Source organism: Amblyomma maculatum, chromosome 4 (assembly GCF_055883805.1).
Source record: "Amblyomma maculatum isolate TAMU_Amacu chromosome 4, ASM5588380v1, whole genome shotgun sequence".
In the NCBI taxonomy this organism is placed as follows: Eukaryota; Metazoa; Arthropoda; class Arachnida; order Ixodida; family Ixodidae; genus Amblyomma; species Amblyomma maculatum.
Genome location: NC_139347.1, coordinates 40096194 through 40123105, shown reverse-complemented (window position 1 = coordinate 40123105; position 26912 = coordinate 40096194). Strand labels below are relative to the sequence as shown.

General features: G+C 44.6%; 1 protein-coding gene across 1 annotated transcript; it reads right to left on the bottom strand.

Moving 5' to 3' along the window:
- Positions 1 to 317: 317 nt before the first annotated feature.
- LOC146190792 (BBSome complex member BBS7-like) lies at positions 318 to 24265 on the bottom strand. The gene is made up of 19 exons (XM_084599842.1): positions 24230 to 24265; positions 23881 to 23949; positions 23730 to 23792; positions 22965 to 23140; positions 22065 to 22251; positions 19350 to 19422; positions 19011 to 19077; positions 18908 to 18957; positions 18699 to 18829; positions 15381 to 15465; positions 15186 to 15285; positions 13838 to 14033; positions 12275 to 12349; positions 11024 to 11229; positions 8381 to 8545; positions 7531 to 7640; positions 2681 to 2784; positions 1804 to 1927; positions 318 to 1123 (listed from the first exon to the last, which is right to left on the bottom strand). The coding sequence occupies exons 1-19, from the start codon at positions 24263 to 24265 to the stop codon at positions 969 to 971; spliced, it is 2172 nt and encodes a 723-aa protein (XP_084455968.1). The 3' UTR covers positions 318 to 968.
- Between the last annotated feature and the right edge of the window lie 2647 nt (positions 24266 to 26912).

Genomic DNA, 26912 nt, shown 5'->3' with positions numbered 1-26912 from the left:
CAGAGACTGGATTGCTTACACACACGTTTTGCCTGCCTTCAAAATGGAGACCAACAAAATCATGCAGATGCTTTCGGTTGTACTTTTCAGTTGTTCTGTGCACGGAAACTTCATGTGCTTCGTTCCTACGTTTATACACCTAATTTGGTCCGATTCGACGTTGCAGCAGTCTAATTTCGAAGTAAGCTGAGGTAAATGGCCCTGCCGAATAACGTGCAGTTAGAACTTAGTCAGCGAGCAAATTTTTATTATACATATAAGAGGGAGTCATATTCACACGAAGGCTAAATATATATGAACAAAAACACTGTGCGGGGTCTCTCACTATTTGGCGATGTTCGTTCTTTTCTTTCTTTGTAACGTGAGCGTTGAGCTGCAACCATGTGTGTCTTTCTTCACGTTAATATGTATGTTATCTCATGTGAGGTTAGCTTTCTTAGCAGCTTTTGTAACTTTCTGACAAGCTGACAATCACATCAGCCCATCGCTGCCTTGTCTCGCTGTGTGCATGCACCGTTGTGTGATTCAGTAATAGCTGTGTTTTCTTGCTCGCAACGAGGGGCATCAAACAGCCAACCTCCATTGTCGATTCTTGGTAATCACTTCGTGTCGTAATGGGTCTCGGGATAGCCGATGATTTACAAGCAAAATAAGCATTCCTGCTTTATATTACTTGTACTTTTCACCGAAAGAAGGTGGCATCTGCACTCTTGTGCTAAAACTATATGGTCAAAAAGGGTCCACTAAGTTTTCTGAAACCAATATCAGTATATCTGGCTCACGTGGCTTGCCTGCTAAATGTAACAGCCGAGAAAAAACTTGTCCTTCTCAATTTCGACATGTCATACCTTTTTGCCATGGAAAATAGCAACAACACGGCTGGCACATTTAATGTAAAGGTGAGGCTCTGCTGTTTGTCATGCCCCAGCCGCACCGATGAACAATTCGCTCGCAAGAGCAACGTCATTCTATATCACACGTGAGGGCTCCGTTTTGTTCTGGAAAAAGTCAGCCAGAGCATTGAATTCGTAGTGGTCGAGGACTTGGAGTAAGGCAGGCACCTTGCTTTTCACGTTCGTTCCTTTAAATTTATACACGTCGATGTACAGGTCGGTGATCATGCCTGTGGGAGCAGAAATATGAACATTGAAGAGGGTTAGGCCCCACTAGTGAACATAAATATTTAATGTATAGCGCATATTCGTATTTGCACAATGTGTAGCTGGCACTCTGTATTAGCATGTCACATGAATGAATTTTAAGTACTTGGGACACGAATAAAAAATAAATTCCAGGTGTGCTCTCCAGACTGCTTAGATTTAGCAATGTGAAACGATTGCGAGTTCTGTCACGCCACCTGGTGGATTCGCTCGACACTACGCCAGCGGACCTCGGCCGCGCTCGTCCAGATGGCATATGTGTATGACGTTTTTATGTAGGCTAAATAAAGGTGCGGCGCAGATGGGACTTCGTGAATACGACGATATTTACTGCAAAGTGCGAGAGTGTGCTGCAGCTGGAAGTTGATGAAGACGATGATGTTTACTGCACAGTGCGAGAGTGTGTTGCAGTTTTACATGAGGCGCGACCGGTTCAAGCGATAGTATAGTCCTCTCGTGCCTGGGCCAGGGAAGCTATTCTGTTCGTTCTGGCGAAAGTTCGAAACCGAGTCGTAACAGTGTTCTTGCCCACTGACAGTTCGTGCAGACACGCTGTGTTTAAAGATCCTATCCACAGATCCTGTCTACGTCTCTCATGAGCCAAGAAATGCTTTCGCACTAGTAAGTCAAGACACATATTTACCGTATAGCCTCTCAAGGTGGCACGGCTGTCTCTTGAACTCTGCTTCCAGTTCATCGCTTCGCGCTAGTATGTCCTGGTATTCGGGAGCCAAGCAGTCCACGTTTCCTTCATAGACCTTGAGATCCTGCATCGATAGCCACGTGAAAAATATGACTTGAAAGAGAACCACGAAGAATACGCAACGGCACACAGAAGCACATTGTTAGCTGGTCTTAATAGGTTGCTTCAGATAAACTGCCGCGATTAGAAGACTCGGAGCATAATATTCCTGTGAAGGTACGTATTCTTCTAGTTCAATCAAACGCTTCTTAAAAGTCTGAGAGTATAACACCTATATGCTGACCTCAAACATTCAGCTAAGATTTATAAAGCTGCTTGAATTTTAGCATGGTTCATGATTAACTAGCGGCTAGGCTACTGTCCTGCTTGGTTAGTCAGCCAATCATAATTCCGCCGTGTCACGAGTTGCAACTTGCGGTGACTTATTGCAATTGCGGGTTCTGTTTCAGTGAGGCCAGTAATAGCTTCCGTACATCTTGACCACGCCTAGAAGTGGAAGTGGTGTTCAGAAGTGATAAAAACTTGAGCTTGTACCGAGGGATTTGCCATCTAGAAACGTGCTGAATGATATCTTTGTAAAAAGCAGGCGCTATTAATTACCTGTGCAGAAGAGACAGAAAAACCCAATCAGTCTCATTTAGCAATAATATAGGTGTTTAAAGATAGCATAACTAATTTAAGCGTTTGGTTCTGAACAAGGATGTGCTCCGTATTTCTGAGTCTGGAACGAAATGATATCTGCCCAGTCAGCAGACGACTCTATTTACCATGTTATCGAAAAAGTGCATGTAAAGATGTGCATCAAATGTCCGATCACCTTCAGGGCTTCCACGAGTTGGACCTTTTTCGCCAGTATCAGCTGGTGCTCGAGCTTTGGGTGAATCATCCTGAGAGTGTGCGGTACGCTCTCGTCATTTATGTCTGTAAAAATGCGCCATTTAGGAGTCAGTCCTGTTCCACCATTTCTTCTCTCTTGAACGAACACACACACACACACACACACACACACACACACACACACACACACACACACACACACACACACACACACACACACACACACACACACACACACACACACACACACACACACACACACACACACACACACACACACACACACACACACACACACACACACACACACACACACACACACACACACACACACACACACACACACACACACACACACACACACACACACACACACACACACACACACACACACACACACACACACACACACACACACACACACACACACACACACACACACACACACACACACACACACACACACACACACACACACACACACACACACACACACACACACACACACACACACACACACACACACACACACACACACACACACACACACACACACACACACACACACACACACACACACACACACACACACACACACACACACACACACACACACACACACACACACACACACACACACACACACACACACACACACACACACACACACACACACACACACACACACACACACACACACACACACACACACACACACACACACACACACACACACACACACACACACACACACACACACACACACACACACACACACACACACACACACACACACACACACACACACACACACACACACACACACACACACACACACACACACACACACACACACACACACACACACACACACACACACACACACACACACACACACACACACACACACACTATAAATAATGGTATGCTTTGGGTATCAGAAATGAGAGGCCCTTCATGTCGTTATGGTATGCATTTGAACAAAGCCAACAAAAACAGAAAGTAAGGAAAGCACATGGAATGCGTTTTTGTTTGTTTTGACGACAAGATATTTCATGGCCAAGTTATGCGAATAATGCGAAGGGCAGAGCTTTAGCACGCAGACTTCAATTCGCTGAGAGTTGTTATGGCGATGAACTTAGTTAATTCGCCTTAGTGACAATTTAACTTCTTTGTTATCTTGATGCGGAGGTTCAGATCTTCGATCTTTCCCTGTGACTCGTCCCATGCTCGACAGATGATTGCTCTTCCTAGCGTCTTCTTTCCTGAACGAGAAGTGGAGCGGAGCTGTCAAGTGCATACTTGCTCTTTAGTTTAGATGCTGTCACACAACACCTTCTCTCCATGCGTTCTTTTGGCGCGGGAAGTATCTAGCGCGTTAGAAGCTAGATCCTCATTCTGGCTATCGAATCTCGATGCATGCGAGTGCCTTCTAAGATTTTAGCGTTTGTTATAGTGGTGAAGTGCTCATGCACTACAGGCTAACAATATACACCCCGACAGTTGAGGCACGAGTAAGCTTTAAGGCTTAAACCTTAATTGCCTCATTAGTAGCGTGAGCAGGAAGTGTGGAGGATGAATTTATACCAAAAATACCACGTGATTTCGTGTCGAAATTATAACGCATCCGTTCGTCGTGCGGCGCTCAGAAAGTGGCATTCCATTTGCTTCACATTTCGCATCCGTCTGCTAGTAAAATTGGAGGCAAGTTCGCGGTATGAATTCGAACCGACGACTTAAGTACCTCCAATGGTGACGTCACTCTTTGTCGTTGAGCGGACATTCGTATCAACATTGTGACGCAACCGTTAGTCTCACAACGTTCCGAATGATGTCATATGATTTCGCGTTGCACGTAGCATACAATTTTTAGTGAAGTTGCAGACTGGCTCGAGTCAGGGAGCCTGACTGGTGACATAAGGGCAGTTGTGCTGTGCAAAAGTCTCTACCTTCAATCTACAATTTTGCCGCTACCGCTCGTCGTACAGCGCTCCGGTGGTGTCTTAGCATACAGCTGTCAGTCAGTCTAGAGGCTCGCGACCAAGATTCAAACCGGCGACATATAAACTCTCCGTGAGATATCATACTTTAGCTTTCACAACATGCAAGGAGTCTTAAGCGCCTTCTGTACGTGTCATTGCTTATTCCTCTCTCGCAAGTGTTCATATGCAATAAAAAAAGAACCGCGCGGTGAAGCTGACCGGTCTAAAGCAACGGCAAGAGAAGCTGACCCGTTCTCATATCCACGGGCTCGAATCCCGTTCCAGGGCATAATTATCGTAATTTTGTTTCCTGATCTCACAGAGGCTCGCCTGACAGATGGCTGCCGCCGGGTTATAGCTCGGCTAAGGGTAGTAACGCTGATAATTTAACAAGAACTCATTCCTCTATGCTTCTTGCCAATTGGTTTCATGAATGTTTGACTTCTTCGAATGCAACTGAAAATATACATGCGTAGTACAAAAACAAAAGTATTCCAATCAAATCAATGGAGCAACGTGCATGAAATGCACAGTATAGCAAATGATATTTCAAGAGAGCAACAGTTCGAGTTTTTATTTTTTAGAAACCTTCATATGGGGGCAGTAACAACTCTTCAGAAGCTGGCTGTTGAGCTCAACTGTATATCTTTTAAATAAATAGAAAAAAAAAAACTAACTTGCATATACATCAGTTTTCGACATACATGGAAAAAGAACTTAAATGTGTTTAGCAGGAGGGGTTCGCAATTTCAGGATTATAAGTCTAGACTGAGAGTTAGGGTTACGTTACAAAATTCAGAAAGCGATTTTTTAATCTTATTGTCTTTTAGAGAACACCTGTAAAGTTAAGCACAAGTGCAGATTAGCGTTTTTGCACTTTCTATTACGTCACAATGATGTAGTTCATGCGCGCATATATTTGCAAGCACCATATCCTTTTTTTTTGTTTTTGTAAGCGCGTATTCTTTTTTCATTCCGGCTACATTCATAGTGTAGTTAATTCCAGTAACTACTCGAGCTTTAACATTTGGCTTCAAACGCTCAGCTTTAGAGTTGTCGAGCGACACAACAATGATCAGATAGTATTAGCTTAGCACTTTTTATTCAGTGAACAACAAAGTCGATTAAAGCATCCTCCGCGCACACGACTGAGCGCCACTTAATGAAAGGCTGCCATTTCGTATACCCTCAGCGTTCAACACGACATCGCTTCGAGTTGGTGGTTGTTTCGAGACATAGACATAGAAGAAACTCTTTCTCTATAATGTGAGTGCCAGCGTCCCCTGATCTCATCTCGCAGCAAGCAGTAAAGTATATCTTTGTCGTGGCCAGTACAGAAGGTACGAATATGGCAGAAATTCGAACAAAATTGCATTTGAGGGCGCTATAACAGAGACGCACTCGGAGCGTGCTACATGATATTCTCCATATTTCGCGGGTATTCTGTTCCCCAATTAAAAGGATACGCTAATACCTCTGTCACACGAGCAGATTTAATGTCATTCGAAACGAAAGTCATTCGATGCATCGAATGTCATTCGGTTTCTTTCGGTGCTACACGGTAAAATATAATGTCATTCGCAAATGATAGCAATTACGATCAGCTACAAAAAATGCTGCGATCAGTGCGCATAAAAGAAGTTTGAAATCACTGTGTAATATTTTAAAGCTGATCAAAACATTTCTGTGCGATAATTCAAGCGAAAAACATTACTTTTGGCTGTGCTGTAGCACTTTAACCATAAAAATCCAAGCCAAGTATCGAGTCACCCAGAAATCCGAAAAATGTAAACAAACAATATGGCTGAACACAGCGGAGCGCGGATACACAGTGCGGAGACGCACGGAGACACGTGCAGCATGCAATTGGCGTCCAAACTGTGAGGCGCTCAGTCAAAACTTTAAATAGTTCCGAGATAAACATACGGGGAGATGCGGTTACCAAGGAACACAGAGCCCAAAATGATCGTGAGTCGCTGCCATTACTGGACCACTGCTGTGACCAAGAGTAATGCCGTTCCGCGAGCGCCTGCAGTGCTAATAATTTTATACCTAAATTAACAGGTTCTAAAACAAAACTTCAGAAATATAATTTTTAAATTTCAATGTGCGCAGAACATGTTGTTGCGTTACTTGTTTCTGCTGCGTATCTGGCGTCAAGAGTACACATTCGGTTCGCGATCGAATGCGAATGAGTTCCCCAAACTCATTCGATGAAGAACGTCATTCGAACCTAATGACATTAAATTTTCTCGTGTAGCATGGGAATAATGACATTAGATGCTAATGCCATTCGATACGAATGACATTAAATTTGCTCGTGTGACAGGGGTATAAGGCTATTTCGTCGAAAATGCCTGTGTCCAAACAGTTTTTGGAGCTTGAAAAGTTTTTTATACAATTTGAGCGCTTGAAGCTATACCTGAAAATTTAATTAGTTGATGTCGATTGACGGTCAATACACGTAGATTTGGAACATTGTATCCTACATTTTGCATAACTCGTAACAATAATTAACTAATTTACAGTCAGAAGGACGCTCTTTTCAATCTTGGTTCACTTTGACTAGGACATTCTGCATACGCTTTCCTTGACAGATGCCTGCCGATGGCAGATGTGCAAGGCAATGCCTGAAATCTAAAAAAAAAAAGAAAAGGCGAGCGTAAACAGAATGGGAACGATACTTAAAATAAGCTAATTTGGTCAAGACTCCTGTAGCAGCAAATGGAGAACACTGTAGCACCGATGACAACCGCAAGAGGACTTGACAATCAAGTCTGACCACCAGTGTTCTCTTTCTCTGAAAAAAAAAAAAAAAAAATGTTATGACAACGACGGACAAGCTCACCACATGAAATGTCCAAGCTTATCTTTTTTCGAGTGGCCTGCTTTGAAAGGACGTCCTTTAGTATCGAGATCGTTGAGACATTGTCCGACTTGAATATCGCTTCGCCACGCCTAAAAAAAGTTAGTATATAATTGGTCGTCACATAATATAATAATAAAAACAATCCATACCTCGTAGGCTGCTCCTATAGCATACGTAGGTGAAGAAGCTGTAATATTCTTTTTCCCTTCTACCTTCTCATCATTCAATAATTCTTAATATATATTGGACCACAAAATTCAACAATTTGAGCTAACCGATATTGGAAAGAGAGCCAGCTTATTTTGCTCACACCGGTGCCTATTTGTGCCAAGATTATTCAAGGGAATATTTTACAAAAAACATGAGTTTTTAGTCAAGATGTGATTCAGCCTAGCATATGTCAACATAATTTTAATACTGTCCGCGACAAAATAAGAGCAGGGAAACGAGCGCTCGGCTATGTTGCTTAACGTGTCTAAAGAGCCACACCTAATGTCTGTAGCGGAGTGTGAGAATCAACCTTTGTGCACAATAGGCGCTTGTAATGCACTATACTTACACCTTGGACGTGGTATCTTAGGTGCGTAAGTGGTGCGCCAACTATAAATGGGCAGAGTTCTCGTGGAAACGTTTTGGTCATCAGTAATGTTGAGGGTTATAACAACCGCACGCCAAATGCAACACGTGAGCATAGTAAGAAGACGGCAGACCTGAAAGCAGTGATGTAGCTAAGCAGCTGGTTAACGCAGGCCTGCGATCATATCGTTCAGGATGCTCTGGCATTCCTGTCCCGATGCCGCTGCCTGGAACAAACGTCGCATGCACGCACCTGTAGAAGCAGCTCAGCACGGTGCCGAGGAATGTGGAGACGAAGTAGAGCGTCGCCGAGTCAGCTGCCGGAGGCCTCTCGGCCACTTCCGGAATAGTCAGCACTAGCCAAGCGTGCATCTCAGCCAGGCTAAAGGAGCCGTGAAGTTTCAGCCCGTTCAGCGGCCTGGGAGAGAGACAAGCGGTATATGCCTGAATAGGTCTATACTCACTCGATACTTGCAGTGCACCAGTGCATATCGTGACCAAAGAAAATTACCTGTAACGCTCGCCTTTTAGCCAATCCTATAGCACTATTTACCACACATTTGACTCCTTTTACTATACCATTTTCTATCTGAAATGTAGCCGACCGAGCAGCCCGACTAATTTTCACTGCCTTCTCTTCTCTGCTCACTTTATTTATTATATTTGTCTGCAAACACGAACAAGCCAATGAAAACGAGTAACCAAAGTATGTGCGTATAATTAGGTTTCCTCTGTAGCCACGCAGAAGAAGGCTCATTGCGGACCCTTATGGTCTGAATGCGTGTATATAGAGTAAGGAATACCATTGTCCTCGCATATCGAGACCTTCCGTTCATTATTACGACGTAAGGGATCCATTATACGGCTCAGAAGCAGTCTACAGTGCCTAGTTGTGCTAGCACCAAACTACACATTTTGTGTGAAGCACTAAACCCTGACTCTCAAATTTCGCTGATATTCGCCTGTCCGAATCCTCTCCTCAACCTGGAAATTAAAAAAAAAAAAAAGAAAGAAGAAACTTCACAGACGCGAGTGGGTTTCAACCTCACTGCTAAGCGAACAGGTCAGCTTCGGTGGCCACTGCATTATACATTACGCTACCACCATTTTTTGCGCACAATATGTACAATATTTACATAAGAACCACCAGTCATATGTGAATGTCCCAAAATTGACGAAATTCTCTTATTGCTTTTAAGAATTCTATCCGCACGAGAGAGGCAGATGCTAGATCTACAAGTGTGATTCCATCATATACCTTACAAAGGCTGGCTTAAAGTGTTCTCTGACAGGCCGTGCGTCAAGGCCTGCGTGACACACCGCCATCCTTCTTCTTTATATACTTAGAGACTCCATGCCATTGGAAGGTCATTTGGAATACCATCGTTGTTTTCAATTGGAAGGTACCTGACGTAGGAGGGGAGGGAAATCCTTATCAAGAGTCCTTTAGAGGAAGTGCTAGAAAAAAAAAAGAAACTACGTAATCACCAACGCCGAACAAAACACGCGTTGAAGTGACAGTTTTTACGCTTTGCATCGCATGTGATCGTCTTCATAAACTTCCATCCGTACTCAGTGAATCTGGAGCTCTCTGCTATCGTATTGCCCTTTTGAGGTTCGTTAGGCGGCCCCAAAATTTTATAATGCGCTACCGTTTAGATCGCCACCTTTCGCCGATCGTTATCTGAAGCCTGCTTGACCTTGAAAATCGAGCTTAAACTCAAGCCCTAGTGTATTTAATTTGCATTTAGCCTAGGCATGCTATTGAATTTGTGTGTGTGTGTGTGCGCGTGTGCGTGCGTGCGTGCGTGTGTGTGTGTGTGTGTGTGCGCGCGCGCGTGTGTGTGTGTGTGTGTGTGTGTGTGTGTGTGTGTGTGTGTGTGTGTGTGTGTGTGTGTGTGTGTGTGTGTGTGTGTGTGTGTGTGTGTGTGTGTGTGTGTGTGTGTGTGTGTGTGTGTGTGTGTGTGTGTGTGTGTGTGTGTGTGTGTGTGTGTGTGTGTGTGTGTGTGTGTGTGTGTGTGTGTGTGTGTGTGTGTGTGTGTGTGTGTGTGTGTGTGTGTGTGTGTGTGTGTGTGTGTGTGTGTGTGTGTGTGTGTGTGTGTGTGTGTGTGTGTGTGTGTGTGTGTGTGTGTGTGTGTGTGTGGTAAAACGGTCTGAACTACCACTCTCGCTGTTGTCATTCTAGTCGATCAAAAAGTAATGTTCAAATAAAACGTGAAGTTCTCGGCGTTCGTGCAACCTTGACGACGCAACGTGCAGACTTACGGCAGCTGAAGTAAAATGGTCTCGAGCCAAGGAGCACATATGTCAATGACAAAGCCAGCGTGTCAGTGCCCCTGCCCTTCCTTTCAAGTCTGGCGCTCTAGGCACAAACTGAACGTTACACCCAGTGCGCAGAGTAAGCCTCCCCACTCGACATAAAATACGAATAAGGCAACTCGTTATTTGCTTAAGGAAAACGCCTAAGGATTCACTTAAATATTCGTAATTCGCTAAAGAATTATGCAATCGGACATACAAATTAAGCACATTATTTTCATGCACATTTGCATGCTGCAGCAAGCCTTATACACGAAACCATGACTCCCGACATTATGCAGCAAAAAGCCAGAATAGCAAGCAAATAAACTCTGCTTATGAAAACCGAGTTAATGTTAGAATGAAAGCTAGCTATATATCATCACACACTACGGTTTTAGCCCAAAGTGAGTGGAACAATCAGGGAATTGACCAAGTAGAATGGTCCGAGCTGAGTAAATACGCTAACTTGCAAAATGAAGCTGTATAAGACAGCGCTCTGCATAAGACCGATAGATACACTGTGTCGCAGCGTCCAGAGGTGAATCACAAGGGAGTTTCACTTTGCACGGGGGTGAAGCCGCACAGTGAAAATCACCTGTCCTCCTGCACTGAGTGGGAGCGCCGGTGTAGGGACAATGGTCGAATCTGGTACTCGCGCAGCCGGCAGCATTTTGGCTGCAGCTGTGGCGTCACGTAGGCGCGAAGCACTCCCTGCTGGCCCTCGATGGTGCGTATCTTGACCTCGAGCCGGGAGGTGTTCGCCTGGCAGCGGAACGTCACCAGGAGGTAGTTGCCGCTTGTCTGCAGTACGCGTGCAGAACATCAGAACATCCATCAGTCATTTACGGTGCAAGGGTGATCTAGACATTCTTCACCGTATTCATAATACTTTCTTGTACACGCGCTCCGCCGGGGTGGTGCAATGGTAAGACGCCCGACTACTGTCCGGAGTTCCCGGGTTCGAACCCGGCCGCGGCGGCTGCGTTTCGATGGGGGCGAAACGAAGTGGCGTCCGTGTGCTGTGCGATGTCAGCGCACGTCGAAATTACTCCGTAGCCCTCCACTACGGCTCCCCTTTCTCTCCTTCCACTTTCACTCCAACCCTCATCCCTTCCCTTACGGCGCGGTTCAGGTGTCCATAGAGCAAGTGTGACAGATACTGCGCCTTTCCCTTCCTGTGAACCAATTGTATTGTTATTATTCTTGTACACGTAGATGCCTACCTTGTAAGCAAAAGAAGAAAGAAATGAATGTATGAATAAAGGGGTCTAGCTATGACGTCTGTCATTACGCTGAGCGGTTAGTCCTTGGAAGGCCAACTTCATTGATGAAGTGTCTTTCACCTTGGTCGCATATTTCTCACTTATCTCTTTTTTTTTTTCGTGCTAATACTTCTGTTCTGTGTGACGACCTCAGTCTCAAGCAACTGCAGTTAATTATGCAGCACGGTATAGTTACGCTGCAAACGTTGCCAGAAGACCAAACAATAAACGCGTCCACCCGGTAACATTAAGTGAATGATAGAAACCTGAGTAACCGACGCGTGTACACCTGTGCGTCTTTTGGGAGCAAGTAGTGATCGTCAATGCAGCCCATGAAATGTTGGCTTATTGTTGAACAAAACGGGGTAAGGGAGAACATTCCCCTCAGATTCAACAAAAAGCATTTGGGGTCGTGTTTATAGCCATCCCAACTGCGGTACCGAAGGCGCGTGACACTTGCTGAATACGTTTTAGGGAGAAGCGAATGACTTTCTGAGCACTCCCTCTCCACTATAGCTATGTGGCACACAGCTAAAGCACGCGCAGTTCAGATGCGCATAGTCTGTTTGCACAATCCTGCTTACTTGAGGGTCGCATGATGTGTAGCTTACGACGGCGGAGTTCTTGTTGCTGTCCAGGAGGTCTACAGGAACATTAGACTGCGCAATAGAAGGAAAACAATGAATTACAAACTATCAGTGCGACTCGTGCTCTATAAGTGACTTAGACGCCATAGCCCTCGTGAAGCAATAATATGACAAGGAGTGTAAACGAAGCAAAAGCGAACAAAATCAATCAGCTGTGAAACGAAGTTGAATCAACGTTAACTTAATGTAGGTCGAGTTTCGACGTCAATTGAATGTGGGTCAGTTTGGTCGTAATGACGAAAACATTGAATGCTGCTAAATAGGGCTCACCCATCACTCATTATTTATAACGATCCATGTGATCTTGAAATGTGATGGACAGAGGGCAATATATTTTTGTTGGCTGGGAGTTCGCAATGGAGTCCAGGCACCGACATCAACGGTGGATAACCAAAACGCTCCTGCAAAGCGAGGTCTTATCCGAAATCGATGCGGACTTTTGAAGTTCGGTACCAACGGTGGCGCACATCACCAAACAGACATGAAGTTCTGTGGCCTACTCGCGCAGTTTTTCTGCTCTTGTGGTTTGTACTTTTATTCTCAGTTCAGAAAGGCTAGGGTATTTTATGTGTCCACTGTGACGCTCTGGCGCCCTGACGGCCGGGAGCCGCTTCAGTAGTGCCATGGCAGTTCGACAGCTGCCATGGCATGACAGTCCTCTGAACGCGCCCACTTGTGCTTGGATCATTGAGACCTTGACAAGGCCAAAGCACCCCAGCAGTGAATGTCACGACTCCCGGGTGGACAATAAGTCAGCAGGTGAAGTTGTGAGCGCAAATAAAAGTCGAGTCACGAGGTGTTCCTCACCGTTTTACTCTTAGCCGTGCTTGCTGGTTCATTTGATGACCCTTTATCACTGCTGGGAAAGAGGGTTGTGCATCGGCCTTGTTGAGTTTTCGGTGGTGACAGCTATATTAGCGAGTTTTACCAATGAGGACCCTATCGGTTACGGGGTCTTATTCTAAAACTTAAATGGACAGCCACTAAGGTATATAGGACAAAAATGGTGCTTACAGCGTTAAGAGATAGGAAGCGTGCATAGTGTGCAAGGAGGCAAGCGTAGATTAATATCATTCTAATAGAAATCAAGAGAACGAAATGGGCATGGGAGTGTCATATCATTGCGAAGGCAATATAACTGGTGGCCTCTAAAAGCGACAGACCGGCTTCCAAGGAAAGGCAAGGGTAGCAGGATGCGGCAGAAAGATAGGTGGGTAAGTGAGATGCAGGCAGCAGGAGACCAGCTTATTGGTTGAATATGGGAGGGGCTATTGCCAGCAGTGGGTGTAATCAGGCTGGTGGTGGTAGTGGTGGTGGTGATTATGATGATGATGATGATGATAGGAAGACGGAAAAGCGAGAACAAAAGGCCTTTCAAACTATCTAGTGGAGTTGCTGTGGAAAATGAAACGCAGTGAATTGAGCGGAAGTTTCTGCATGTACCCAATATTGACGGCGTCTGATTAGTGCAAGTGAGCTACAGGATCTCTACGACCTCACCTGCAGGACGACGGTGTCGATGGTCGTCTGCAGCTGGATGGCAAGCGTGTACGAGGCGTCCTGGTGGTGCAGCACGAACGAGTCGTCCACCGCGAAGAAAGGCACCGTCGAGACGGCTCCCTTCTCCGAGTAGGTGGCCAACTGGTACAGCTCGCGCTCGCGGGCAACTTTCTGCTCCAGCTCCTCCACTTCCTCCCTACACGGTGAAGTGCTCACGTGAGTGCGCGTGTACTTGCAAGGTGGACTACGACGGCGGAACTTTGGCGATGGAACCACATACAGACCACAGCGATGGGTCTGGGCTTAGTTGCGTTGCAGGACATGTTCAGCAACAAAAAAACAAACAAACAAAAAACAAAACACAGGTCAGCTGCATGAAGGCCTCGTATGAACTTGCTCGGAACAGCGCCTAGTTTTCTCATGACTAAATCAGGTGAGGCGAAGCAGTGAGTCATACAACAGCTCTCGATACGAGATACCGGTATCCATGCACGAGAAGAAACGTTTCTTCATTCCAGCCTGGTGCCTTCATTTAAATACTTTGACTGAACGTTTTTTTCCCTCTGTATGCGTCCGTAATGCTTATATACTTCAGTAATAGTATGCTTTAGTAATGCTCTCAATTGTGTGCAGTCTACAGAATTATTGGAGGACATGATGTTGCGCTGCTCGAAAAAAAAAGCGTTTGGCGTAAACAGCCTGGCCAGATAGCGCAGTCAACGCGACTGGTACTGGGAAGGTGCACATTTCTCGAACGCGACATAGGGCTGTTCAGATTGGACCTCAATAATGTCGCGAACGACTTCGTCTGTATCGCTTCTAATTTATAGGAAACTATCACCAAACATTCTGCTTCCAACGAGTGGAGGCGTCTGTGGAGAGTTCAGTTCAGCCACTCTGCAATCGTTGTCCACCTTCACATAGTCTGTGCTTCCCATTTGCTTATGCCCTTGATGAAAGAGCAGCGTCGATAGCTATGCGAGCGGCCCGTTCTCCAGCGACAATACCCACCACATTACTACATTTTTCCTACCTTCTTAATTTACGGTACGCTTTTCCGAGGGGCCACTGTCTGGCCCCTCGTCCAACACCGGGTATTCCACCCACTGACTCACAAGACAACGGGACACTTTTGCTTTTAAATTACACCTGCGTTGATTGACGATTGATTTTACTTGTATCCAAGCAACCTAGCAGCTGCCTTCATGACAGTAAAAGTGCACTATGGTATGGAGCAAGGCTTTAGAACGACGTTTATACTAAAAAAAAAAAAAAGAAAATGTTTTCCTCACTTCCCGGGCCCTAGCTGTGTGGATATACTTTGTTGATAACAGTGGAGAGTACGTACTTTAGCTTAAGTATCTTCTGCGCTGACTCGGGCGATATCAAAAGGTAGTTGGGGTCCAGCCTTTTCTCGGCATGCTCGGCGGACAAACCGAACACCCAACCTGCAAGCAGAAAAACGTCGAAGCGTTGAATGCGCTCACAACGTCGTCGCGCACACAGAAAACAGAAGAGTTGCTCGCGTTTGCATCTAACTTACCACTATACGTTGTGACGAGTACTTCATCGTAGCGCGAGTTTCCGACGATTCCGCCTTGCACTGAGGTGACGCTTTCTCCACAGTTCTGTCAGAGAAATGAATGAACGAATAAAAAGTTAGTTGTGGTTTAACTCTGGTTAATCCTTTAGTTGAATTGCGATAGCAATGGCGGAAGCTTCTTTTGCCTGCTACATTATTCCCCTATCACGCCCTATCAGTGTAAGGTGCTACATTATTGGGGACACATAAGCTCATCCTTTAAGAGTATGACGCGAGAGCGTAAGCTACCAGCTTCTTCTTCTTCTTCTTCTTCTTCTTCTTCTTCTTCTTCTTCTTCTTCTTCTTCTTCTTCTTCTTCTTCTTCTTCTTCTTCTTCTTCTTCTTCTTCTTCTTCTTCTTCTTCTTCTCCTTCTTCTTCTTCTTCTTCTTCTTCTTCTTCTTCTTCTTCTTCTTCTTCTTCTTCTTCTTCTTCTTTTCCTTTTCCTTTTTCTTTCTCTTCTTCTTCTTTGTCTTTTTCTTTCTCTTCTTCTTCTTTCCCTTCTTCTTCTTCTTTTCCTTTTTCTTCTTCTTCTTCTTTTCCTTTTTCTTTTTCTTTTTCTTTCTCTTCTTCTTCTTCTTTGTCTTTTTCTTTCTCTTCTTCTTCTTTCTCTTCTTCTTCTGCTTCTTTTCCTTTTTCTTTCTCTTCTTCTTCTTTTCCTTTTTCTTTTTCTTTCTCTTCTTCTTCTTCTTTGTCTTTTTCTTTCTCTTCTTCTTCTTTCTCTTCTTCTTCTTCTTCTTTTCCTTCTTCTTCTTCTTCTTCTTCTTCTTCTTCTTCTTCTTCTTCTTCTTCTTCTTCTTCTTCTTCTTCTTCTTCTTCTTCTTCTTCTTCTTCTTCTTCTCCTCCTCCTCCTCCTCGGCTGTTCGAGGTCAAGCGTGGCCTCCGCCGGGACCACGCGATGGCTCGAAACCTGGCGCAGTATTGCTATCGCAATAAAAATGCGATAGCTCAACACCATCGATGAACTGGTGCAGCAGCGCCGAGATGCTCGCAGACTCAAGGCCATTTTATCACATTCCACGCAAGCACTGAGGGCGTATGCAACGTCACACATTATTCTTCAGCCACCTGCGCCAGTTCTCCCTCCCTGGAAATTTATACAGTTAGGAGACAACAAGCCAACTGACATCCGCAGACCGACGTCTGCCAACTCTGCATCGTTGCTACGCCAGAGATTTGAAGAGCAAGAGACTAACCTGCCTCAAGATTCCATAGTAGCGTACGTAGATGGAAGCCTGCAAGGCTGTGAAGCCAAAACGGCAATCCACTGTCCACGGAGACCTAGCCTGAATCAGACAACTACGTTTCAGCTTTCGGAACCACTTACATCTTTCTGCGCTGAGCTTGTGGCAGTTCAGGAGGCACTCTGCTCCGTGACTTCCATAACCATGCTCCCTACCGACCACGTTGTCATCCGCACTGACGCACTTCAAGCAGTACGTCTGCTCCGACGTGTCAGCCGCTGCCCTAAAATTTGCCAGGACATCCACCAGCTTGCAGCGCGCATCCCACAATCAATACGCATTGAGTGGGTCCCACGGGATCTGCTGCCTTCCCAAAGTCAAGCTGATTTTGCAACCCGCCTCGTGAACCAAGACGCATCAATCCCACGGCTTCTCGAAGTCGACGACGCTACCCTCCTTTCGTCAAGAAAGGAGCACCTCCGGCGCCGCACACGTGCACTTATCCCTCCGTGTGCGATATCCCTTCCCCGCGGTCTCACCCGTGCAGAGGAGGTTGCGCTTAGGAGGATCCGGGTCGGTGTTGCCCTTACACCAGCTGTAACTAGGACGTGGTCATACTTCCAACACTTATATCCTCGCCCAGGATGCCCGATCTGTAACAACGAAGATGTCGAGGCCGACATCCACCACTTGCTGTGGGACTGCCCAGCACTCAAGCCAACACGAATCCAGCACCTGAGAATAGCTGGCCTTTCAGCAACCAATCCTGCCTCATACGTCACTTGGACGCAGGGACCTCATCATCGCTCACTTCTGGACTTCATAAAATCAGCCAACCTTTTTCCATTCATTTAATCATTTATTCATCCTTCATCTCATAACCTACTGATGCTCTGAGGCAATAAATATCGACTAAAAAAAAATAACGGCATGCGCGCCAGTGTGAGCATTGTTCTTACGAACAACTCTCCGCGTCCCTGCAGCTAGGGCTATATAGGAAAGGAGACGGGCCTTTTTACCCACACATTATTCGCCGTTCGTACATAGGGGTGCGAAGTGGCGAAGTTGGTGAGGAGGTGCAGTGTCGCTAGTGCTAAGGTAGGCTACTTCGCACGGGAAGGAGACAAAGTCCCACCATTTCCTTTCCCTTCCTAGCCTCCGCTCCTGTGCCGCAGGAGGGTGCTCGCGAGCATGCTAATCTCGCATATCACGCTCTCACAATCCCGGCAGTTTGCAACGACATCCTGCAAAACTTGAGCAGAGAGACCAAATATAGAAAACAACACACTAAGAAAATAAGAAAGTTAGCGATAATAAAGATAAAAATAACAATGCTGGATTTATTCAATAGAGTAATATTTCAATGATGGCACGATTATTTCGTTGAATATAGCATTTCTGCTGGATAATATTACGGTGGTATTTTTTGCATTCGCCATGATTCGCTAAGAAGTATGAGCAAAACAAAGAAAACGAGCAGTAAGGATATTCACAACTATTTTCACTATGACGAGGCGGAAAGACACAGGGAACCATGCAACAAGCAAAAAATAAAAATAAAGAGACAGTACAAGACTGCGATCTAAAAAATAGTTTGTGGAGTTAAGCGTCCAAAAACAACTCAGGCTGTATATTTTTCTATAGTGTATATATTTCTTTTTATTTCTACCTACCCTGTCCTTTCTCCCTATCACTCACCTCTTTGATTTCCTCTACCCCTTCCTCGCTATCCCTTTATTTCCGCCGCCCCAGTTCAGGTGCTTCAGATATCAGATAACAGATACCGGGGCTGGCAAATATCTTTTCCTTTCTTTTGTATATAAATATAAAATAACCACTACCACCACCACTACCACCAAAGTGGAGGGCTCTATATAATTTCGACCACCTGGAGCTTCACCTCGATCAAAATTCGGCCACCGCGATCCGGTTCGAATTCGGGTTTCCCGGCTCAGCAATCGACCTCCCTAAACAGTGATCCGCCGCGGTGGAATTCTAAACAAATAGGATTGGCGACAGTGATGTGAGCTCTGCAACACATGAACTTCCAGAAAAAGAAGCAGTAACGAATTAAATAGGGATGTGGACGCTGCCTACATATGAGAAGCGAAGCACGGGCTCGTCCAAGTCGTTGAAGGAGTAGACCTCAACCTGGCCATCGTTCCTTCCAACAAGCAGATCCAGTAGGCCATCTCCCGTCATGTCGTGGAAGGCTAGACACGTGACGCCTACGGGGAAGAAAGATTGAAAATGAGAGTGGGTACTTTTAACTTTGTTAATGAATGAAGCAAAAAGTCTACACTTACTTCCAGCACCATTAATGTTGTCTATTTCCCACACTGGGGTTGAAGAAGACCTGCGTGGAAGTTTCATTCAGGACAGCATTCAAAGCGGGGTCAATGTGCTTACATGTCAACGGAGAGGAGGCCGATTTTCCCGTCGCTAGTGCCGTACAAAATGTCCTTTCCGGTCGGCCCTGCGAAAAAACCACCAGTGATGTCGTGATCTGTACTGTTAATCCACATAGGTAGCAATTAGGAGGCTTAGCAGTAAGCCTAAGAATAATTTTCTGTGTAGAAATAGAGTAAGTGAAATTAGCCGCATTTGTTGCACTGCGCTGTTTTCAACGTAAGACTGAACAGCAAACATCAAATTTCGATATTCCAGGAGGAACACAAACGGTCTTCTATAATCACAGGGTCAACTAATATATATATATATATATATATATATATTTCAAGAACCGACCTCCGTCGCCTTGATAAAGAGCCAGGGCAGTGGCAGGACCCGACACTTCGATCTCCAGCTGGCACTGCGAGTCCTGCGGAAGGTAACGGAAGCCGTATTCAGCAAAAATGGTGAATATCCGTTTCAGCCTGAAGTAGAAAATGGAGAGGCTATGGCGTTAAATGCACACGGAAAAGAGGTTAAGGTTGTCCTGTGCGGGGGGACTACGGTATTCTGACGGCGAAGTGACCCCTCTCCCTGAAAACTGAGCATTTGTAGGCTAGAAAAAACCAACAGCGAATATTGGTGTAGCCATCATCGGTCAATTTCACACGGAAACTGCTTGTTCCGACACGGAATAATTTTCAGTGCAGACCTCAGAGGCTTTGCCACACCGGTACTCACTGCAAGAACGCGGCAACCAATCTTTTTCGGCGTGGATGTCATGAGTTTGAATCAAGGGGTGGGAAAATGTTCATAAACTGAGAATTCGAATAGGATGAATTTGTGCTCGATATTTTTTGAATGCGTGTGGAAATGTTTTAGAGCCGCCTACTATCATATAATTGTTATCATATATACTAATTTTTTTTTGCGAAATAAACACTACGGCAGCCAAAGCGAGACCTCAGGTGGCCGCAACTACGTCGTGAAGAGGCGTACGCTACAAGAAGAAGAAGAAGAAGAACGCTCGGTCACCCGCAGCTAATGCTTTGGCTCCACATTCGGTTCAGAAGCGTTGAACTCTTCTCAGCTTTTTTTATCAGCATCGAAAGTTTTTACCTTTATCAGCGCATGTCTCATTATCTTACCCGGTACACATGTTGACACCCGGACTAACCGGCGTAGAGGCCCGCATTAGCTACACCTCAAAGAAGTGTCAAATTGACAGGCCTAAAGACACGTCAGCGCCTCTTCATTGTCATTCGGCCGGTAACTTAATCTGGTAAGAATAACATAACATAACATAACATAACATAACATAACATAACATAACATAACATAAAATAAACACAAAGAATAACAAATTGATTCCATCACCATCTCGTACACGTGCTATATCTCTTACCTGGCAACGTACTGGCAATGCTTTGCCAACTTTTCTCCAAGCGCAATAGTCCAGTTTACATCAGCGTGGTTTTTCCCAGTTTATCTTATGCATGATATAACAATCGCATGCTTTCGGGCAACTCGCGTGCTTCGACATAATCATAACACACGTGGAAGTGTCACTTATCTGAAACCTGCCGCTCTTCTGAAAAAACTAATTGTTCTCCTGAAACCGAACACAGAATTACGCTTTTTCAGTGAAATCTCTAATGCCGTAGGAGAGTGCAAGTTCTTGATAAATGTCTCGTCATACCGCTGCAACAATGTTCCTTATCTCATAAAGGAAACACCTGGTGAAACCTTTTGTTTCTCTGCGTCTTCGTTTTTTCTCCCCAGATACTCTTGGCACTGCTGTCATGTTTGAAAGCGCGTGACACATCAGAAAGTGCAACGCCCACAGTATAGTCCATCTCGCATCATCAATCCACGTCTCGTTATCTTCTTTGTCTAGTTCGTAAATGCCCTCTCGATTTTCCCGTGGTGGTGGCATGCAATTGGTGGTGAAAATGGTGAGAGTGATCAAATCTATGAACAGAAAGAGTTCTAAAACAATAGTCGCAATTGGTTTTCAGTGCAACAACAAGAATCATTCAGGCCGACTTGGGCGAGCCGGACTCGTCACAAGACGGCTGTCCCTTTTGCCTCCTGTCGACTTCTGGGTCGTGTGCTTTTTGTGTCCGGTTTGCCGCAAGTAAGACTATTCCAAAACCAACGTTTGTTTTGCCGCCAGATGGTGGTTTCAGGGCTAAAATGCCATTCTACCTAGAATTTCGTAAAAGAAAAGAAAATGTCTGCTGATTGCATAAAGAGAGGACTGCAAGACATAGCTTGGCCTGTTTTTACCGCCATGCAAATTTTTTTACTGGACTCAAATCGTTTGCCTGGCTAAATATTTAAACATTACTTGTTCTACAATTGTAGTGTCAATCTTCCGTGAGTGTCACCACTTTTCATTTTATATCTCACTTATTTCCCGTTTTGTTTCCTTTCCTCTACCCCTCAAATCATTTTTTATGCAAGTATACTTAAAAAAAAATAAATAAAAAATTAAAAAAGAAAAAAAATTCTTTGCTACCCAATTCTTGGCCGATCCCCCTCTGTGGGTATGTGCCATAAGTTATTTGGACAACAACAACAACATCATAGCATAGGAGTCATAGTTAAAAAAAAAAGGAAAATCTAGCAATCAAATTTTGACCAATAAAGTGCCACTTACCTAGTCCAAATAATCGTATGCGTCCCGACGGAGCTAAACGTATGTGTTTTCTTTTTAATTTCCTGCAGTACAAGCACCTGATAATGAAGAAACACTTTAATCGTTGTCTTGTAAGCTTAAAGTGATTACGTTTAGATAGCTCCGCAATGTGCAGCTGCGCCCGATATAACTTGCAACAAAACGGCCAACTGAAGCAATCGTTCCGGTTATCTGCTAACGTTGTGCGATGGTCAGCAATTCGATACATATAGCAAACAAGCGCTCTTAAGCCATTTTTCATATTAATTCGTCTAGCTTTTACGCGCACCGTCGGCCGCAATGTATCTTGACGTGAGCTCCGACCTCAGCTCAAACGTTGTAGCTTACGTGTAGCGCGACTGTACGTGACAGTCGCTGGTTAGCGTGTTCACCTTGAGCACCCTCAGCAGCCTGTCCTGGCAGGCGAGCACGGGCACCAGGGTCCTGAGCTTGTCGACAGGCAGGAGGAGCATATCGTTAATGCGGCCGCTCGACAGGAAGTAGTTCTTGTCCTGGCACTCGAAGTAGTGGTTGTACACGTATTCGCCGCACACAGCCAGGTCGTTGCCGCATACGCTCCTGCGAGAGAAATCGTGCCCAGATATTGCCCCCTGAGCCCGCCGACTCGTTCATACGTGCCAGGTCGGTGTCCACCGTCGCGCACTCGGATGTGCCAAGCTACAGAGTTTATTCAAATTAAAGATGCGAACCGAGATTGCAATTTTTTTTTCGAGTGCTCAGTATTGCTTGCGATTAATGAGTCAAGCTTCGAGCCAAGAAAAGGTTCACTTCATCGCTTCTCTGCTAAAATAGGACTAATTATCTAACTTCACGCTCCTGTGAAAATTTTTGGTTGTGGGCTCAAATAAAGGTTTGATGATTTTTTTTTTTCATTTTTCGGAATAGGGGTTTACAAACAGTATTACGTTGAGAACGATTAGAAGCGGGCTTGAGTGTGTTTACAACGTGTGCAGACCACCTGCACACTGCAAGAACACTCAAGCAGCTATCCAAGGAACCTTGAGAAAAAACATCAAAACAAATAACGCAAGGAAACAGTTGATACCTACGTTAATCACATTTTAAGGCACAGAAGACATGACCCAGTGTATGTTGTTTGCCTCTACAGTTGCTGTTAAACTGTAAACTCAATCCGACTAAGGGAATCATGATTTATGGAAAAAGTAGAAAGTACGTTCACACACCAGAAGCTGAGATAAGCAAGCACCACACTCTCAAAAGGCCCAAAGCACAATGTCCGCTGATCTCCCGCGCAACCACATACTACTCACATGCAGCGTATGGGGTCGGTGAGGTTTGTGTCAAACTTGAGGAACTGCTTTCCCTTGCGTGTGTAGCCAGTGACCTCGTTGCCAGCCGCCACGAAGATCTTGTCTTGGACGTTGCCGATGGCTCCGCCCATCTGGATGGAGCTCACGCTCTTTCCCGGCAACGTCTTGAACACCGTCTGCAGTATCACAAAGGTGTTGACATTGCACAAAGGCACTACGTGCTTCTACAATGCCCGCGTGCATGCTAGGTAAGACATCTGAAAAACCCTGCAGTGGAATCTTGTAATAAAGACAAGCTGATAATAGATGATATGATCGACAGGTCTATTGGTTAGTCGTTATCTCTTGAAATAACTTCAGTCCAGACGAGTCTCAACAGATGAGCGCCTGAGAAAAAAGCAAATCTGAAGAAATTTGAATGTAGTAAGATTGTGAAAAAGTTCAGTAGAGTCCAACCTGTATGGGCTTAGGCCCACGTAGTTTGGACTTAACTGAACTCGATAACTGAATCAAACTCACTCAGGTTTTGGCAGTTCCTGAGCGACTGCAGCCAAGGTCTAGCCCTGTTATACCATATGCACAGGTCTAATCAAGGTACAGGGCTTCAGGTCCGACCAAAAGGCAACCATGCGCAACCATGCGCAACCATGGAAATAAAGTGGGCCCGAGTTCCGGCTAGTCCTTGTGCACCCGAGCCCCGCGAGCCCACTTGAGCCTCACTGAAGCTGTGATGCTTCAGGAATTCTACCGATTCTCGGAGCGTACCTCGACTTGGCCGCGGCTTGCACCGAAGCAATGTACGACTCCCGACTGACTGCCGACGACAACCTGCAAAGGCAATATTTCACAGTGATTAGAGAGATTTTAATTAACGAACTACTGGTGTCTGACCCTGAAAACAAATTCAGTGCCAAACCTTTTGACAGCCTTTTGATTCCGAAGACTGTGGCAAGATTTTCGTAGTCTTTGGTGACGTTCCGTCGACCTTTAATATGGAAAGGTGACAAAAGTTATTTTACGACAATTTATATTGTTTGTTTTATAAATAACGCTTGAGCTTCAGGCGGGAGGTGCAGAAATTTACTTGGAAACAAAACACGAGAATGAAGCAACAAACACCACACAGCGTTTATACGTTCGATCCTGTTATTGCAAGATGTCACTACCTCAAAAGAAAACGTGAATGACATTCTTGCTCTGCAAGTTACGTAGACATAACAACGAGCTTCGCTGAATATAATGCGTACGTGGAGGCGCGCACTCACCTGAATGTAGTCCGAACGATTGAGCTCCAAGTCCATGATGAAGAATAATGTCTTCCGGCCAGCAGCCTTTGTCAATCTCAGTACCCTGATATATATCTGGTCAAGCGGATTTTTATTATGGCACTATGCATTGAAGTACCGTAGCGAATCCCTCGACAGTTGCTGTACCGAAAGCCGAGCGGCAGAGCCAGCAAGTTGGTCGTTGCCACAACGGCGGAACGGTTGCTATGCAGATGTGTTTGGCTACAGTTCGATTTGCGGCTAACCGCGGCGGGAACTTTGAGCACTCACTGTACCCCTCTCCCCTTTATATCTATGCGTAAGGTTCTTTATAAAGTTCTTGGAGAACATCTGTTAGCGGCAGCCCACAAGGAAACGATAATAGCAAAACAGCTCCAATCGCTACTTATCGTGTCTGGATTCGAACTTTCTGTTCGAAATAATAGAAAAGAGAGCCCTTTAACCGATTGAATTTCAATGATCTCGGAGCCTGCCTGCACTCGAAGAAGGCAGCACCGTGAAAAAAAAAAAAAAAAAAAAAGAAAGATATCAAAGTGCACCGCTTCGGAAAATTGCAGTGATAGGGTGAATAAAGTGCGCAGCGGATTAACAAGCAAATAAATGCTGCCTCCTCGCTGAAAGCGGGATAACAAACCTTGTAATATGTACTTACTCGCTGCTGCATTAAATATGCTGTGAGCGAGATGTTAAGCATAACAGACGTACTCACGTAAATTCCAGACACAACCACTCCTTTATTTGATTGGTTTATTTATAAACGAATTATTAGCACTGGGCACGCTCTTTGTTTTCTCTTTCGAAGTATTTTTTCAGTAATATGTTAACATTTTTGTATGATAAAGTGCCTTCTCTTGCAGAGAAAACTTTTCTGCTGCGCCCATAAAGGCTAGAGCTACACTGTCAATTGCATACACTGAAGACGTTTTTATAAACGCAAAGTGAGCTTGCGGACGCCCGAGCAGACTGCGTCAGTAAAAAAGCTGGCGTCCATAAGAATACACATAAGCGAACATTTTCAAAGCAGTTTTCTGATTTCTCAGTGCGCTTATGATGTCCTTTCTTCGTGGAGAATAGATGGTGAAAGTTAAACTGTCATTTTACAGGCGGTGTGTTTTTAGACACCACGATGCTTTTAGCGTGGCTACTCTCCCGCTGAGAGTACAAGGCGGGAGCGCGATACAGGAAATCACACGGAAGGAAACTTTTCCGAAATAATTTCCTCCTTTCACACAGTATCCACAGAGGCGGCCGTTCATTATAAAAGTTGGCGAGTACTTCGAAGAAGAGTGTTACGAAGTATGCGACGTAACTACAGTACGTGGTTCTCTCGTTCTCTGGCATGGAGTTTGAAAATTTGATCTAACGATGTTTAAGGCTGCTTAGTTTGAACTGCAGCTTTTTCGAGCAGATGTGGCGCACTACTCATCATGCCAGGCTCCGCGAAATTCTTGCGCAATTCAGAGAAACAGCCATCAAACAGAGAACCTTTCCGGGGTATATTCGGCATCACAAAACACGTTGATCGCGAAGTTTAAAAAAAAAAATCAATAAAGAAAAGTTGTATACTTCATCATACTCTTTTCCAAAGCACTTTCTAATTGTTAATGAACGAGTTGCCTATTTTGATGCTCCGTGAAAATGAAAAACATTTCGGAATATTTGGTTCGCGTGCGTTTCAACGGGTCGCTCTGAATCATATATTTCACACATTTCACAGACCACAATGCGGCCCTTCGTAAATCATGAGAACATTACTCGAAAGTGCAATATTTCATTAATAAATTAATAAAATAACGGCTTACGAAGAAAGCCGAGCGTGAAATGGCTGAATAAAAAGCTTTATATATATATATATATATATATATATATATATATATATATATATATATATATATATATATATATATATATATATATATATATATATATATATATATATATATATACACGCTTTGGTAAGGAATAAAAAAAAATCTATACTTAGTGACACGAATCCACCACAGCAGCTGCGCCGAGTTTGGCAATTGTCGTTCGAGATTTCACTGAGTTTAGTGCGTTTCCCAACAGAAACACTATGGAGCATTTTTATTCTGTTTTTCTCTAGTTCTGAATTTCCGTTGTATTTCGTACCTGGACAATGAAGCTCAGTGACCATTAGTTAAGGTCCAGTAGAGTTTATACAGCAGGTCTAGCATGTTTTGTAGTGCTTGCATATAACCCTAAAACTTCAACTTCTAAATGATTGCTAGCGATAGCTAATTTTTGCTTGCAAAATGGGGTCCCGTGTTACTTTATTTCGATAGAGAGAGGCATGCTCTTCTCGTCAATGTGGGCGTTTTCTTGTGGGCAATACAAAAACGAGCCGATTGCATCTACAACTACCGTCCTCTTCAAACAGCCAAGCACAACTTACGTTTGGAGAGAGGTAATCTTTTGCAGTTGCGAATGATCTGACTGCACTCAGGAATTAAACAATATATAAGCGTAAAAATTACTACCAGCGAGGGCAAAGTCTTGAAGGGGTGTACAAAAAAAAACTAGTGGATAGCAGCCAACTAAAACTACACTTTTCTGTCGGCTGGCGGCCCCTATAACAAGCGATGTTTTCATCTTTTTCTTTCTTTCTGTGCGTTCAGTTCAAGTACAAGCAACAAGACGACGC